The sequence below is a fragment of the Thunnus albacares genome, chromosome 13 (genome assembly GCF_914725855.1).
Source record: "Thunnus albacares chromosome 13, fThuAlb1.1, whole genome shotgun sequence".
Taxonomy (NCBI): Eukaryota; Metazoa; Chordata; class Actinopteri; order Scombriformes; family Scombridae; genus Thunnus; species Thunnus albacares.
In genome coordinates this window covers 5178532-5195036 of record NC_058118.1, presented here as the reverse complement: position 1 = coordinate 5195036, position 16505 = coordinate 5178532, and the positions used below count along the sequence as shown (strand labels likewise).

Below are 16505 nucleotides of genomic sequence, written 5' to 3'. Positions count from 1 at the left end.
TTTAAAGAGGTATTTTCTTTAAAAATAACAGTACAAAAAGGCTTCCAGTATTTTTTCCAGACAGTTCAACAATAATTACTGTTTACAGCATTCAAAAATAACATTTCATGAGTGAGCCACTTTTAGGAATATGCCAACCATCACACATCACATGACTTTCCTTGTTGACTGCACCAAATGTGTCTTTTTTCAGGTTGGTACGTTTTCATTTGTCATTTTTTTCAAGCAGCAGATTTATCTTGAAAACATGCATGTTTTTAGAAGGCTGGTAAGGCATTTGAATATTCAACATGTCGCTTTGGTTTCAAATGTATATCTTCCAGAGGAGTGTCAGTGAGTGTGGATAAATGTACCATTTCCCTCTTTTTTTTTTTTTTAAATAGTTAGTTAATTATAAACAGCCTCTTTGTTTTGTCAGTATAAAAAAAAAAAAACATTACGATTTCATTCACTTCTATGGGACTGGAGAGGCATCTGGGTGACAGTGATCAAAGCTTTGTACAGTTTCATAAAATCTACTCTACTATGTGACAATGTCTGTGAGTGTGAGGTGACCAGCACCTCCAGTCTCTGCTCTAGTAGCTGAACATCTGCTGTGCAGAGCCGCCTTGCTGCTGGGGGGTGGGTGGCTGGCTCTGGCTGTTCCGGCCTGACTCGGGGCCCTGGCTCTGGGCCTCCTGATTGTCCCCTTGAGCACCCTCCACCACAGGGGTGACCTGGTTGCCCTCGGCTGCGGGTACAGGCCTCCAGGCCAGAGTTGGAGCCTCCAGCTGGTGGCCCATGGGGTTGACGAGAGTGGTGAGGTTGATGAAGTGGGCGACTGACTGGGGCGCTGCGCCTCCGCCGGGACCCACCGTCTCTGGGACGAGTTCGGCGGGCCGGTTGTGGAGCATGGCGGAGCCACTGACAGTGTCGAAGGTGACTGTGAGGATGGAGTTGTCCAGCGTGAGGGGCCGGTCGCTGGCTGTCAGGTGGCCCACAGCTACAGGCTGCAGGCTGGTGAACTGGGTGGGGGCGTGGCTGGTGATGGGTGTAACGGTGATGTTGGTCAGGCCCACCGAGCTGTTGGGGGAAGAGGCTGATGGGGCGCTGGGGTCAGCGAGGACCACCACCTGAAACAACAACATCAGATAAATTAGAGCAGCAGGAGCACTGAAGCAACACAGTGTGACAAGCATCTCATCTACTGACTGGCTCGGTCTGTAAGTTACCACATGATCCGTTCTTATCGCCCTTTACCACAACAAACAAAACAACAAAAAGAAAATCTTGAGCTCCTAGTAACACAGAGCCAGAGTGGTGATCATCATTGATCTTATGTGTTTTTATTTATTCTGCTTTCCATCAGCAATGTACAGTCAGCTTCTGTCTCTGGGCATTTGTTTCTTCAAAACTTCACCCATATTTCATTTCATTCCCCCCCCCCCCCCAAATCAGGACACCTGCTTTGTATCAAGCCTCCATTTCATGTGGTCTTTGAAAAAAAGAAAAAAGAAAAGAGATTGCATGTTATTTTGACAATAAAACTTTGTGGCAATCTTCAAAGCTACCTGCTGGATGCTCTGCACAGCAGAGCTCGTCTCGGTCTCCTCTCCAACAATGACGGCATTAAATTCTGTCATGGATTCGTGCCTGGGCTCTGTGAAGTCAACATACTCGTCTGATTCAGAGAGCTCTGGCTCAGCTTGAACTCTCTGCTTCTTCTTGGGGTGGCGGGACGGTCGACTGGGCCTCTCCTGAGACATGCCATCTTTTTCCAGGGTCAGGGTAGGCTGAAGAAGAAGGTGAAAACATTTCATGATATAATCAGCCCATCTCACAAACTGAAATCTGTTTCCTTTCTCTGTGAAACTAGCTTTGACATTTAACATTTACATCCTTTGAAAGTGTCAGTGAGGGTTAGGGTTACCCTCACCCTGCCTGGTTGATCTGATTCCATCTCATCTGGAGTGCAGTGTAGTCTGGGTTTTATTCATTTTGTCTTTTCCCCAAGACAAACATGTCACACAGGATTAATGTAATACCAGGAGCAAAGAGAGTCCTATTAATGCTATGATAGATAGTTGAGGAACAAACACTATGCAGTGCATGCATGTCTGATTCATACCTCATACAGTGGAAAAACAGGAACTGAGTGTATATTTGCATTCTAACAGCTCTATATTTAGTGTGCAATCAAACACACTATAGTATGAGAAACATGACAAGCTGTATCATCAGGCATCAACATCATTTTAACATCTGATTCTTGGATTAGGAATGTAAATTGAGTTCAATAGCTATTTGGTATGTCAAACACAAACTGGCTTCATGATCATAATGATGATCAGCTACTGTTTTCATACAGCTAGATGTTCCTGGTCAGAGCTACTCCAGCCAATGTGTTTCATCGTTCAGTGTGTGTGTGTGTGTGTGTACTGCGCTGTAATCTAACCTGCACGATGCTGATAGATGAATCATTGATTGTCGAAGTTTCCTGAAGATCATCAAACTCATCGATTCTCACAGACACCACCTGGAGGCATGAAGGACAACAACAACAGTTCAACAAGACTACTTTTAGAGTTCAATAACACCAGATGAGCTGGGTTTTCATTGTCCTAACAGCACTGTCTTAACTCACCTCAGGGTGTTTGCGTCGGAGATGTCGGTTCATGGATGCGCGGGTGGACACCTTGGTCCCGCAGAGGTGACATGACTGGGCCTCCACCTTCTCGTGGGTCAGGTGGACATGCTTCTGCAGCATGTACTCTGTCAGGTACTTCTTATCACACGTGGTACATGTCCACGTCTTACCCACTGCAGTCAGAGACAGCGAAATGGAGAGTCAAGCATGATAAACCAGTTTTACCAGTTGATAAAAAAAGAGAAAACCTTTTTTTTCCCTATTACCTCCAGTCAGTTGATTAAAAAGAATGTAATTTATTTAACTTTTCCATTTATTTCTCACTAGCTAATTCTGTTTTTCAACCCCAAGGTGCTATGTTTCTGGTCTAAGCACATACATTTAATTATTTACCTATTTTGTATTATCCTCAAGCAACATTTCAGATTTTTTTTATTGTGCATATATGATAATGATATAATTGTGTCCATGTACATATCTCCAGGGCAGAGATTTGTCCAGGGTGGGGGTGTGTGTGTGTGTGTGTGTGCGTGTGTGTATGTCACATCAGTGGTGAATAGACAGTGGAATATGTGGCTAGCTAGCTTACCTGAAAACACTAGTAGCTAAACACAATGAGCACCAGCCTTTTCAGCTAGCTACCTGGCTGCAGCTAACGTTCATCTTAAAACTACACCGGCTAGTGCTAGTAATTATAGCTCGCTAACACTTATTAGATTAGATTTTAATTTATTTGACATGATGAGAAAGGTGACATTATATGGCGTACATCTACACAATGTCATAGATAATACAATGAAGTCCAACACTTATTTTCATTGAGGTCATTGATGGAGACAAGAGACATGCATTTAAAAAGAAACTCAGTCATCAAGGTTTCTTCATAACCAATAATTACAATGTGTCATGCTTTTTGACTGACAGAAACTCTCAGTTTCTATAAACTAATTCACTTCATGCTACAGGTTATGGAAGATAATGTTATGAAGACAGAAGTATGGTGTGTTTTTGAATGCATTAGTGTTAGCTAGCTAACTTTTTTAGCTTTCCTGCTAAAATGCTGTGATATCTGTTGCACTCAATTATTTAACTAAGAGTATTATTTATTGATGTTTTCAGCCATATTTTTGACTTGTGTGATAACCTTTCACTATTTTTGTCAGTTTAGGGTCTCATACTTAACAAGGATATGAATGTAGCTCTTTGGGGCAAAATTATGAAATCAATTTACTTTGTGTTGTCATTTTTCCCTCTCTGTGCCAAACTCACCAATCTTCCACCCTTCAACTTTTAGAGTTTCACAGAAAAACATGTCCTTTAATTTTTAAGTGGTGGTTTGGTTTTTCTATGTACTGCCGGCTACATAAATCAGACTGCAGAATCACTTCTTGTCTGACCATAAACTACTCAGTTTTCTGGCTCTGAACATACTGGGGGCAAAAAGCCAAATTATAGGCTCCCACATTCAGCAGCCTTGTAATAGTCAGTGTAACAGACTAATAAAACCAGACTGCTGCACACTTCTCATAGCGTGACATGAAACACTTGCCTGTGTGGATGAGCTTGTGTGTCTCTAGGGTCGTCCTCTCACTGAACGTCTTTCCACACAGCTCACACATGAAGTCCTTTATACCTGCAAGCAAAGTGACACGTGAACACACATACAGTGGAGACAAACATTAACGTGATGCAATTTCTGTGAAGTTTGCACTGTCAAAGTCAGTTAGACTATTTATATTGAACGCACTAGTTTTTATTTTTTTTATTTTCTCTTTTATTTTCGTCTTTCGTGAATCTGTAACACGCTATTTTTTGACTCACCCGTGTGTCTCTTGTAATGCTTCAGCATGTTGACCTTCTGGGCGAACTTGCGATTACACTCCTTGCACTCGTACTCTTTGATACCCTTGTGAAGCTTCATGTGGTGCCTCAGAGCGTGCTTGGTCTTCATGCCTGCTCAAGAAAACATTTCCACAATGTGGCGACAATCCAAACACCAACTACTGTGTGTTCATGGTGGCATTTACACAGTGACAAACAAGTAATGATATGTGTGATGAAGCTGTGACGACCTGACCTTTCCCGCACTCTGCACACAGGAAGTCTCGGATGTCGTCGTGAACCCTGAGGTGCTCTTTCAGCATGTCCTTCCTCGCGAATGATTTGTTGCACTTATCACAGCTGTGGCTCTTCACCCCTTGATGATCATAAAAACACACATGCAGACACTCCATTAATATTATAGACTGTTGCATTACACAACGTTGCTTTTCCGTGTCGTTAAGATGTGATTCTTGTTACATACTGGTATTCCAAATATACTGTATGTAGATGTTTCTTTTGATAAAGTGTCACAAATTTTGCCACTCCCTTGTAATGCATAGATAGAGTGCACATAATCTTGGGTCATATATTACATTTCTGTCTAACACAATGTAATCATACATTTTGGAGGGAACCCAGCAACTCTGCCCTGTATGTTAAGTCCCACCATAACATTCAGTACATTTACATGCATGTAAGCAACAGGCGGCTTTCTCCAGTAAGAGGATTTCTTAAACATCATGTAAACAGGGACACTGGTTTCTGTAATGGAAGGACTTGTTTCACATAACGATGTGTTCCTGTATTTAGAATAATTCAAAGTAAGACTGAAATGGAAAGGTCTCATCAGGGTCTTGGTTGGTATTTAGTTGATTTATAGCATCATTTTTTCAACAATTATATAGATTTAACACAGGTGTTCTTGTCTAAATATCTATCTCAGGAAACTAAATGTTTCAGGACCACAGACATAATAGGAACAGTGACACATATTTGAAACTGATCTCAGACCGCTGCTCACCGGTGTGGATGATCTTGTGCCTTTCCAGGTTACCGATACTATTGAAGATTCGCCCACAAATTTCACATGGATGGATGTACCTTTAGGACAGATCAGCAAGTTTGAAATGATTACAATTCATTTGTGCTGCTGCTTGATCATTTCATATTTCAGTTTCACTGTCACTTTGACTCAAGGTTAGTTTCTGAAACCATTTAGTTTAAGCTACAATACCAGAGTATCTTGAGCTCTTATACAGACTCGAACCTTCCCAATAATTAGAGTTTAACAGTTGATTTCTGACCTTTGAAACTGTTAAGTGGACCTTGTGGTGAGGTTGTTTTATCAACTGCTATTTCCAAGATCAAGAATTAACTTTCAATCTCAACTTTTCAGATGAGAAGAATTCCATGACAACTGGGCAGCTCCACTCGCTGAGGAAGAATGTGTGATACTATCAAAAGCTAAAAAACTCTACTGTGATATATTTAAAAAGGTAAATAATACAAGAGATCACAGCTGCAACGATTAGTCCATTAATCGATAAGTTGCCAACTATGAAATTAATCGCCAATTATTTTGATGATCGATTAATCGTTATGGGTCATTTTTAAAAAGATTCCAAATTCTCTGATTCTAGCTTCTCAAATGTGAATATTTTCTGGTTTCTTTAGTCTTCTGTGACAATAAACTGAATATCTTTGGGTTGTGGACTGTTGGTTGGGACAAAACAAGACATTTGAGGATGTCATCTTGGGCTTTGAGAAACAGAGACATTTTATAGACCAAATAACTAATCGATTCATTGAGAAAATACTCGGCAGGTTAATCAATAATAAGTACTTGTTAGTTGCAGCCCAAAAAAAGAGATAGTGGCTTTCATATGGATTTTCCTCATCAGTGCGCTTCAAAGTAATGCCTCTTTTTTTACAATCAGTATACAGCAGCTGACATTCCTGTCTCCATCTTTATCTAGTATCTCAGCCGTGATTGGACAAGGCTAAAACAACATAAAAACCAAAACCAAACCAGAAATGTAAGCTGAAATATGTTTTCTTGCTGCTTCCTGTTTCTTACTTCTGCACTGCAGGGTCTGGCAGCTGCTCTCTGTGGATGACCAGGTGAGCGTTGTACGTGGCCTTCAGTGCGAAGCGTCGGTTACAGATGCCGCAGCCGTAGCCTCTCTCTTTGTGCTGCTCCATGATGTGCTTCAGGTACTCTCTGCCCTTTGCAAATGACAGCTAGAGACAGACGCAGGAAGCTCAAGTATTAGTGTGGGATTGTTAGTGAAAAACTTAGATATGTGCTGCTCCTAGTTACACATTTTATGTTTCTATTATCTGCCCGTAGCCATTTATATCTGTCCGCCATTGTTATGATTCGTAAACATGTTCATGAACTTGAACAGCAACACTGCAGGCCTGTCAGGACAAAGCTTACTTGACATTTCTTGCAGTTGTACTTGTGGTGCTCGGGATCGTCTTCTTCTTCATCATCCATGTCCGTGTCGTCGCTGTCGCCTGCTGAAATGCCGATCTTCTTGATGAAGTCCTCTCTCTCCTGCTCATTCATTAAGGCTATGTCCTGGAACGAAAGGAACGCTTTGAAATGAAATTATTAAAGTCACTGACATCTAAGATCCAGAGGGGGTGTCAAAAGATAATTTAATGAAACATGTATGGTGTGAGGGGCAAATTTATAACCACAATGACAAACAGTATCAGCTCGCATCTACCATTCTTTCATCTGACAGTTTTATCGACCATGACTTAAAGCGAGTGCATCAGAACTGTCTGCACCTGAATTAGTTTGTGCTCCCTCTGGGTAGCACTGATATACTTGGTGTTTTGCAGAAAAAAAAAAGCCCCTTACGTTAATGAAAAACATCACCCAAAATGTTTTGATGAGCACATGTCTAGGTCGAAACTACAGGAAATGAAGTTGTTGAATGTGAGTTACAGAGAAATCTTGCATTTCGCAGTCATGCAGGGTTTTGTTCAGTCTTCTCTCTGCACCGTCTCACCTTGAAGTGAACGTGAATGTGATCTCGCAGCACGTCCACTCGGAAGAACTTCCGGCCGCAGATCTCACAGGTGTACTTCTTATCACCGTGAGTCAACAGATGCTTGTTCATGTTACTCCTGCAGGAGAACACCTGTGCACACAAACACACACGCACGATGAACCCGCGGTGCATTTTCTTCCGTCTGGATTTATTTGCAGTTGTTTGACTTGCTGCCAAAAGTGCCATTAATCTTTGCTGCAGTGCAAAGTGCTCACCTTGCCACAGATGGGACAGGGTGACGGCTCCTTCCTGTACTTGGTCCCTTCTTCTCCATTGGCCTCCAGGTCCTCTTTCTTCATGTGCTTTGGTCCTGTCCAAATATTTTAGTTCAGCTAAGAGCTTAAGAGAAATATGCTGACATGCAACTTAAGGCGGAGTTTGCAGCTCTCTGCAACATTATAAATGAAAAAAAAAAAATTGGTTCCATGTTTTCTTGAGGGAATTAGCATTAAGGGCTTTAAGTTTATGGCAGTGCCACGTTATGCAACAGTTTGATATTTATCTAACCTTTCCTGACTGTGTGGTGCTCAGTGCAGCGTGCATGGTACAGGTGGTAGGAGAGGAACAAACAGGTGGGAGGTTCATTCAGATAAGGCAGCACAAAGCGAGTATTTGGTTAGAATTGGGATCTTAGACATTGCACTGAGAATACATATCTCAAACCCACATCTGTCACTTCACAGGCAATTTAGTGATTTTATCATCAAGAGCAAAGTAAATACTTCCAGGAAATGGCACAGGAATAATGGGATAATGCTAAATTCATAAATAAACTACTCTCCAACCAGTAGATGCGTTTAAATTGGCATCAAAAAATAACTTTGTGGTTAAAGCCGGGAAATCAGTAAAGCAGTCTGATCTATGAATGAATATATCTGGGATTTCTACAGTATTGGTTGTCCACAGCTGCTTTATACTGTATGAAAAGATTCTCCTTCGGTTTGTTAAATTCCTGCAGCGTCTGAAGGCAGCAGAACAGATACTGTATATGTTTGATAAATCTGCAGCCTCTGATTTGAGAAGTGCTGTGGTGGAAATCAGCGTCATTACACACAGCTATTTATATTGTGAAAAATAACACCCGGCTGCTACAGCATAACCACACACGCACCTCTACACACATCTGAGTGGTTGTTTATAACTTGCTATTCTGCCTGTTAAAGTGGGAAACATTATTTGTTGTGATGTCTCATGCAGTGTGAATATTACTGTCAAATCAGTTATGATGTGAACATTTATGAGATAGAATTATGACTGAAATAAAATCAGATTGATGCAATCACATAAAAAGCTTCACCAAACTACTTTTTAATTATCTGTTGTCATCCTGCTAATTAACTGTTAAACCCCCACATCGTCTGTCTCCGGCTGCAGATTTGTGCAGGCGTGTGTTCACATCATGTCACTCTGCACCTCCTGACAAAAATATGATTTTCCTGGAGAAACCATTTCTTAAGCCATTGTTGTCATGCTTCACTGCGAGCAGCTGTTTCAGAGCTATAAGAGACAGGGTGTATTTATTAATCGCCACACCCTCCCATCTATATTCACCTTCACACAGCCCTTTTACACTTTGCACTGCTGCACATACTGAACAGGTGTGCTTGGAGACGCCCACGCAGTCTGCATGTCCAACAACTACCACTTTGCACTTGTCACTGTGATTGCACGTTTAAAAAAAAGAGGGCTCCAGGTTAATATTTCACACTAAGTGACATTTTTCCTAAATTGAATATACAGAAAAAATGCTGAACAAATTCTCAATGAGACTCACCCACTCCGTGCCTCCTGTGGTGCTCCTGCATCACGTCTTTGCGGTAAAACATCTTGTTACAGATTTCACAGGAATAGAGCTTCTCACCGTGCTTCTTCTTGTGCTTGGAAAGGTTGCTGTTGGTGGAGAAGAACCGCGAGCAGATATCACACTGGAAAGTCTTGTCGTCTGGAGAGAGAAGGTGATGGAATGAATAAAATCGAGACCTGGCAGGAATGTGAACGGAAACATTTGAAAATAAAAGGGAAAAGAAGGGAAATAACTTAAATATTAAACATAATAAAAAGTCTCCAACCTGTCCGACAGTTGTGGAACTTTAAGGCATTTTCCAGGCGAAATGATTTCTCACATGTGTTGCATTTGTATTTGTACTCCATGTCAGGCTGGTATGTGCACATAAAAAGAAGACATTTCATAAACACATTAACCTGCACAGTAATGAAAGTCCCTTTCAGTTAGTCTGCAGTGTTACCCACCATGTTCTTGCTGTGTTTGTAAGAGATGTGCTGCTTCAGACTCTCCTTGCGGCTGAACAACTTGTCACATTCATCACACTTGAACAGCTTATCACCTGGAAGGATATAAAGGATTCTTTAACACTATGCATCCACTCATTCCCAGTTGACCTCTATTTGAATTGTGTGATGTCTCAGAGAGAGATGATGAATTTAACACTGTCTCGAAAGCCAAAATGAGCTTTTCAACTCACTGATCTCCACGTACCGTGAGATCGGATGTGTCTGTTGAGGTTGCTGCTGTTCTGGAAGACCTTGTTGCAGAGGGAGCAGCGGTACACCCTCTTGTGCTCTCTGGCCTTGTGTCTCTTCAGGGCAACGCCGCCACTGTCTGAAGCCCCCAGCAGGCTGCTGCTCTCTGCTGCTGCTGTTGCTGCTGCCTCTGAAGCCACCGGTTCTGAGCTTTCCACCGGGGGCTTCACATCTGCACACATCAGGAATCCAATGTCAAAGAGATATCTATGGTATATAAAGCATTGGGTGGTAATGAGAGTCCAACTGATACTAGATTTTTGATACTAGATTCACTGATGTTGATGTTTGAGCATAATGAAAATCTGGTAAAATGGTATAATGGTAAAATATGATCTGGGAAATCATATTTTACCATTTAATAATGAACTGTATTCTTTAAAATGACAGTAATGGTATATATAAGATGACAGAAAGATAATAGAAAATTACATTACACTTTATACTAACTGTAATTGAAAACAAAAGCAAATATAAATATATCTAACTGAAATTAAGCACATGACTAACAGTCTACAGCCATGCTAGCTGCTGTGTGAGGCTGAGCAGTGCTTTGAGCTAAATGCTAATTTTAGCATGTCAACATACTCACAGTGACAATGCTAATATGCTGAAATTGAATAGGTACTGTATAATATTTACCAAGTTCACCGTCTTAGTTTAGCATATTAGTGCACTAACATTTGCTAATTAGCACGTAACACAAAGTACAGCTGAGGGTGATGGTTATGTAATCAGTTTTAAAGGAATTAAGCCACACTGCTAGCATGGCTAAAGATAAAGGTCATATATATATATAAAAATGCAGCCTATAAAACCTTTTTGGTCACACATAATTAGTTATTATTAATTCATTAGGTTAGTTAAGACTTTAGCTGAACAGCTAATAAAATAAAAAACAAATGAAAAATGAGAAGCTGTGCTCCGATTTAAACAAACTAACATGGCTCTACAGGAATCATTTTCTAATTGAGTGTTTTATTTAAGTGTCACTTCTCATGATCCTGCTCCATCTCTGACCACTTCAGAGAGGGTTTAAGGTTTGTGATCAGTGACTTAAAATAAATATGGATGACATTTCTCCACTTTCTACCGCTAAACAAAAGTGAAGCCAAAATATCTTCTTTCCAGGAGCTGCCATCTTGCTTGTGTGATGTTATTTGGATGACAGCCTACGGGACACGCCCCCTCAGCCGTCCCGCTGTCTGACGGAGACTTGAGAGCAGCTGTCACAACTGTCAATCATGATATCACACACCCTTTTTATATCATCAAATAACTAATTAAAAAGCTTTTGGACAAACATCAGCATGATAAAAATGACCTAAAATGACAGAAACCATGTTTGGGAAAAATTTATTTGACATGTACTTTGACTTTTTAGTTCGGCTCATGTCCTATCTGCTAATGTGGAGGGGGCGGGACTTATGACCTATACGCCAGCCAGCCAGCCACCCAGCCACCTGGGGGTGATCCAGATGTTTTGATTTCACTTCTGGGGAGCAGTCATCATATCCATCTTTATACACAGTCAATGCTGATGATTTGCAAAATGTTCCCAGAATGTGCTTGAACCTGTTGCAACTTGCTCGGTTCAGAGTGTAGAAGAGAGAATGATGGTGCAGTAAAAGCAAATGATTTTCCCAGTTTTCAGTTTTCACTGCTTTTTCTTAATTTGTGAATATATGAATGTTGAATATCAGTAAAGAAATTACTTTTGCTCTTTCTTGGACTGACATCAAATCCTGATGTTTATCATTGATATTCGAGATCACTGACTGTTCATCATCTAACTTCTTTGCACAATCATTGAAAATATATCAGCATGATATCATGTAGTCTATGCATGGCAAGTTCCCACAGATTGAATCCAAAGAATTTCACAGCTTTTGTGTGTTTTAGATTTTTTTCTGCTCCAACCTGACTGGTTTTTCTCACCTTTGCTTTTGCCTGTGGTAGCTGTGGCTCCAGGTCTACGTCCCTTGGCTCTCCTACCCCGGCTCTGTCCTCTCTTGGGGGCAGGTTGAGCAGCAGGGGTGGCGTCCTCCTCATCAGGGCCGAGCAGGCTCTCCTCCTGGGGCAAGAGCGAGTCGACTGGAAGCTCCGTTACGGTCTTCACCTCATCCAGATGACTCAGCATATGGCCTGTTATCAGCAGGAGAAAGAAGGGGAATCAGAAGGTGCAACCATGACGCAGCATTTTGTCAGTTCAGAGAAAGTTTTGAAGGTGTGAATAGTTGAGCTTCCACTCCTGCTGGACTCACTGTGGAGAAAAACTGCTGAAAACCAAGACAATCTAATGCAATTAAAAGCGTGAAATAACCCTTAATGTACCTTCCCTCTCAATAAAAGAAGAGTTGACCTTTGTAAGATGTACAGACTGGAGGTGATGGATGTTTTGAATGAGCTTACCTGCATTGTTTTCTTCAGCTGCCGGGGGCAGGAGTGCTCTAGTTTTCTCTGAGGTCTCTGTTTTAGAAGATGAAGACGTCAGATCTGAGCAGAAGAAAAACTATAAAGAGCTCACTCTGTTGCCATGGCACCCTACAAAAGCAATGGTGCTGTAATGTCATCTACCTGGTGGAGGTGGTGGTGGCTGAATTGGAGGCTTAAGCATGGGCTTCTCCATCTTCCTGGCATAAAAAGCTCCATACCAGACCCTCAGCTCTGTTCCTGGTAGCACGTCCTGGAAAACAAACAGCAGAGGCAAAGAGGATGAGCTCCATAAACTCAATGGATCCCTGAAATCTTGGACAAACAGCAGCAGCCCTCAGGGACGGATGCACGTACCTGGGAGGTGTTGAAGTACACTTCATCGTCCTGCTGGTAAGCCGTCAGATTCTGGTGTTTGTGGTCGGTGGCATGTCGTACCAGCATCATCCAGTTGCAGTCTTCTTCACTGCTAGAGTCAAAACACACCACCACGCCATCCTTCTGGAAGATCTGCTCAATGGGGGGGGATGAGGGATTAAAAGAGAAGGAAGTTAAAATAATAAAGAAAACAATCACATACACCCATATAAAATAACAGTGTACAATACATGTAAACTCAGGATTCATCAGGCTGCACCTTCAGAGGAAACACTCCTTCTGTCTCCAGCTGGGGGACCCGCTTAGCCTCAAACGGCCCAAACCGGGTCCTCTTCACCAGCCGTCGCTGGACAAATACCCCCTCCACTCCGTCAGCCACCTGTCTGATCTCCAGGCTGCTTGGCAACGAGGACCTGATCCAGGACAAGAACAACAAAATATGTTTATTATGAAATTATAATAATATAAAATTCACCTCTATCATTCTCATGGTAATTCCTGCTTTCTAGTCAGTGCTGCCGGTCGGTGTGACACTTTGGTCCAGACTGAAATATCTCAACAACTACTGGACAGACTGCCATGAAGTTTTGTGCTGACATTCATGCTCGAGGTTGAATCCTGCTGACTTTGGTGATCCTGAGTTTTCCTCTAGCACTGCCATCAGGTTGACATTTGTGGTTCAGAGTAAAATATCTCAACAACTATTTAAAGGATCACCATGAAATTTGCGATAGACATTCAAGTTCCCTAGAGGATACATTCAAACAACTTCTGTGATCCCCTGATATTTCCTCTAGCGCCACCAGCAGGGCAAGGTTGGCACTTTTTCAGTGAAATATCTCCACATCTTCTTGATGGATTGGCACCACATTTTGTACAGATATTCATGGTTCCATTACAATGTATTTAATGCCTTTGGTGATCACCTGCCGTTTCCTCCTGTGCTGCCATGAGGTTGTTTTTTATTGAAACATCTATGTGATGGATTGCCATGAAATTTAATGAAGAAATTTTGATACTCTGAACTTTCATCTAGCACCAACATCAGGTCTCCCATCAGGCTCAGCTGTTTAGGGCTGCAACCAACCCTTGTTTTCATTATCGATTAATCACTTAGTTGTTTGTTCTAAAAAATATCAGAAAATGGTGAAAAATGTTGATCATTGTTTACCAAACCCCAAGAGAATTATAGCATTTGTTTCTCAAAATGATTGTTGATTGACTAATCGATTTCTCACCTAATCGTTGTAGCTCTATTTGTGTTTAGTGATAACTAGCAAATGTTGTAGAGTATGTTTACACTCTAAATTAAGATGGTAAAAATTAGACCAGTTAAACATCAACATAATGACATCATCACTGTGAACATGTTAACATGCTGATGTTGTTTTTTAGCTGAAAGCAGAGCTGTGCTTGAGTACAGCCTCACAGAGCTGTTAGCATGGCTGTAGACTCTTGTTGTTAGACATGTACATCACCTTCACCTTGTGCTATGAGAATACAATCGCTCCATTATATTTTCAGGGATGTTTAAAAATAAAATGTGGATTTGCCTGAAGATACAAATTTAGTACATGTGGGGTAAAGAGTGGTAGGAAGTCAACCATCTGCAGGGAGCTTCTTACAATTTTTGTAATGCATCTCTGGAAGAATATTTATAACATGACACTTCTGAAGACTTTTTCATTCCCCCTCTCCATAAGGAGGTCAGATGTTCGATGTCCACACTTTTGTCTTGCTTGAGAACATTCAGCAGAGTTGATGTTTGTCTGCTGCATAGAAGTTTGAATCCACACCCTGTGCTCTGGTTGAATCTTAGAAAATTGACTCAAGCTTAATGAATGAAAGAAATCACTAGTTTGATTCCAGAAGTTCAAACAGTTTCAGGCGCACACTCACCGAGCCCGGCTGAGGACGAAGGAGTCCTCGACGGTTACCAGTGGTCCCAGCTCAGGACACTCAGAGTCATGGTACTGGCCACAGTCATCACACCCTGCGACACACATCACACCTGTCAACACTGCCCATCTCACACTCTGTCACACATACACAGTCAGAGCTGGGTTCATACTCACAGATGAACTCATCTGGCGCCTGCTCCATTATGTCAGCCTACAAACAGAGAAAAACATATTTTTAACATGTCATTAATAGGAGACAAACATCAGGACAGGAGGGAAGGCTGAGCAGCAGTCAAGTCATAAAGAAAAATGTCCATGAGAGAACAAGACTTTGGAGAGTGTGTTAGAATATAACTGAACTTCCAAGCCTGTATACTCATTTAATCTGAGACACTTGAGCGGTATTAGATGCATCAGACCTCCTGGCTCCACAGTAGTGTAGTATGACAACATTTACTGTTTACGGTGTAAGCCGTACAGTTGAAGCATGCATGTTAACGTATGCAGTCCGGGTAGGAGATGGGATCCAGGATTTCAGCGGTTCCCAAACTCTAGCCGGGTTTTAACTCCGATCTGAGCGGCTTCTCTTCACCAAAATGTAACAAAGAACAGTCGGCATGGCGGATGGACCGGAGACGCAAACCTCCAAACCGGAGTCGATGCTCCTCTACAGCGGGCAGTGAGCGGTGCAGGCGGCTCAGGAAGACTCGGAGCGAGCCGGACACTCCAGCTGCACCTTCTCTACCAAACTGCGGCGACAATTTGTGGAAATTCGATGTACGTTTGTGGGAAAACACGTTACCTTTTCTGCAAAAGACCCTTCATTTGTCGAATCCTGACTCCGGGTTCCAATCCGCTCCAGAAACGGCGCAGGACCGGAAACGAGCCGCGCCGAGTGCATTATGGGGGCTGTAGGCTCGTCAAAAACGGCTATAAAGCAACTCAATTAAGCTTTAACAAGGCAATTAGAGGTGTAATTTAGTTCACTGAACAAAATAAAGACATGGAAGATTACCAAAATGTAGTTAATTGATCTCGTTATTTCCTACGTCATTTATCTACGTTGCACTGGCTGATTTTAGCATAGTGCACACAGGAGTAGATGTATTCAGACCATTTACATAAGTATAAGTAGTAATACTACACTGTAAAATTACTCCACTACAAGTAAAAGTGCTGCATGCATTCACAATCTTACTTCAGTAAAAGTTCATAACTATTATAATTAAGTATTATTAAATGTACTTTAAGTATCAAAAGTAAAAGTAGTCATTATGCCATATGGTGTTATATGGGCTATATATTACAGGACTGTTGTTACTGATGCATTAACCTGTAGGCAGCGTTTTTGTTGAACTTTGGTTAGGAGGAGCTGATTTCATGTAACTAAATTATAAACTGTTGGACAGTTAAACCTGCAAAAACCTTATTCTTCTGTAGCCATGTCTATCTGTAACTGGGTTCTAAAAACCTTACTCTGCAGTACAGTGAGAGTATTTCAACCTGTGTCTACAGTATCTTGAAACAGGAAAGAATAACGCAGGTTCTGCATTTGAATTAAGAAATTAGAAAACTCTTCAAACACATTGTTGATATTTATACTGCACTAGGAGATACTTTTTTGCACTTAATAATAAGAAAGAATAACATTAGAAAATAAAAGTTTAAATTCCAGACAAAAATGACTTATTGGAGGGATTTTTTTCCATTGCATTGCATCATGTGCTGGAGACTGAT

General features: G+C 41.4%; 1 protein-coding gene across 5 annotated transcripts; it reads right to left on the bottom strand.

The window, feature by feature from the left end:
- prdm15 (PR domain containing 15) lies at positions 1-15744 on the bottom strand. Of its 5 annotated transcripts, none has more exons than XM_044371440.1 (24): positions 15571-15744; positions 14943-14979; positions 14767-14860; positions 13127-13280; positions 12847-12999; positions 12634-12742; positions 12469-12552; positions 11995-12201; positions 10013-10228; positions 9766-9860; positions 9585-9672; positions 9290-9457; positions 7731-7825; positions 7474-7605; positions 6891-7034; positions 6528-6691; positions 5472-5551; positions 4704-4823; positions 4448-4579; positions 4176-4259; positions 2624-2799; positions 2435-2515; positions 1551-1772; positions 1-1112 (listed from the first exon to the last, which is right to left on the bottom strand). In XM_044371440.1, the coding sequence occupies exons 1-24, from the start codon at positions 15667-15669 to the stop codon at positions 576-578; spliced, it is 3471 nt and encodes a 1156-aa protein (XP_044227375.1). In that variant the 5' UTR covers positions 15670-15744; the 3' UTR covers positions 1-575. The 5 variants fall into 5 exon arrangements, with proteins under 5 accessions (XP_044227375.1, XP_044227376.1, XP_044227379.1 ...); XM_044371441.1 differs by having other exon boundaries at positions 12469-12525; XM_044371444.1 differs by lacking the exon at positions 15571-15744 and adding an exon at positions 15412-15559.
- Positions 15745-16505: the final 761 nt, after the last annotated feature.

What these genes read in the sequence shown, in the direction of transcription:
- prdm15 (XM_044371440.1), bottom strand. Translation starts at nt 15,669, where the DNA reads ATGCACTCGGCGCGGCTCGTTTCCGGTCCTGCGCCGTTTCTGGAGCGG. An exon ending in GCCACCACCACCTCCACCAG is followed by an intron (nt 12,553 to 12,633) that starts GTAGATGACATT and finishes TCTTCTGCTCAG; the next exon opens with ATCTGACGTCTTCATCTTCT. An exon ending in TCCGACGCAAACACCCTGAG is followed by an intron (nt 2,516 to 2,623) that starts GTGAGTTAAGAC and finishes TCATGCCTCCAG; the next exon opens with GTGGTGTCTGTGAGAATCGA.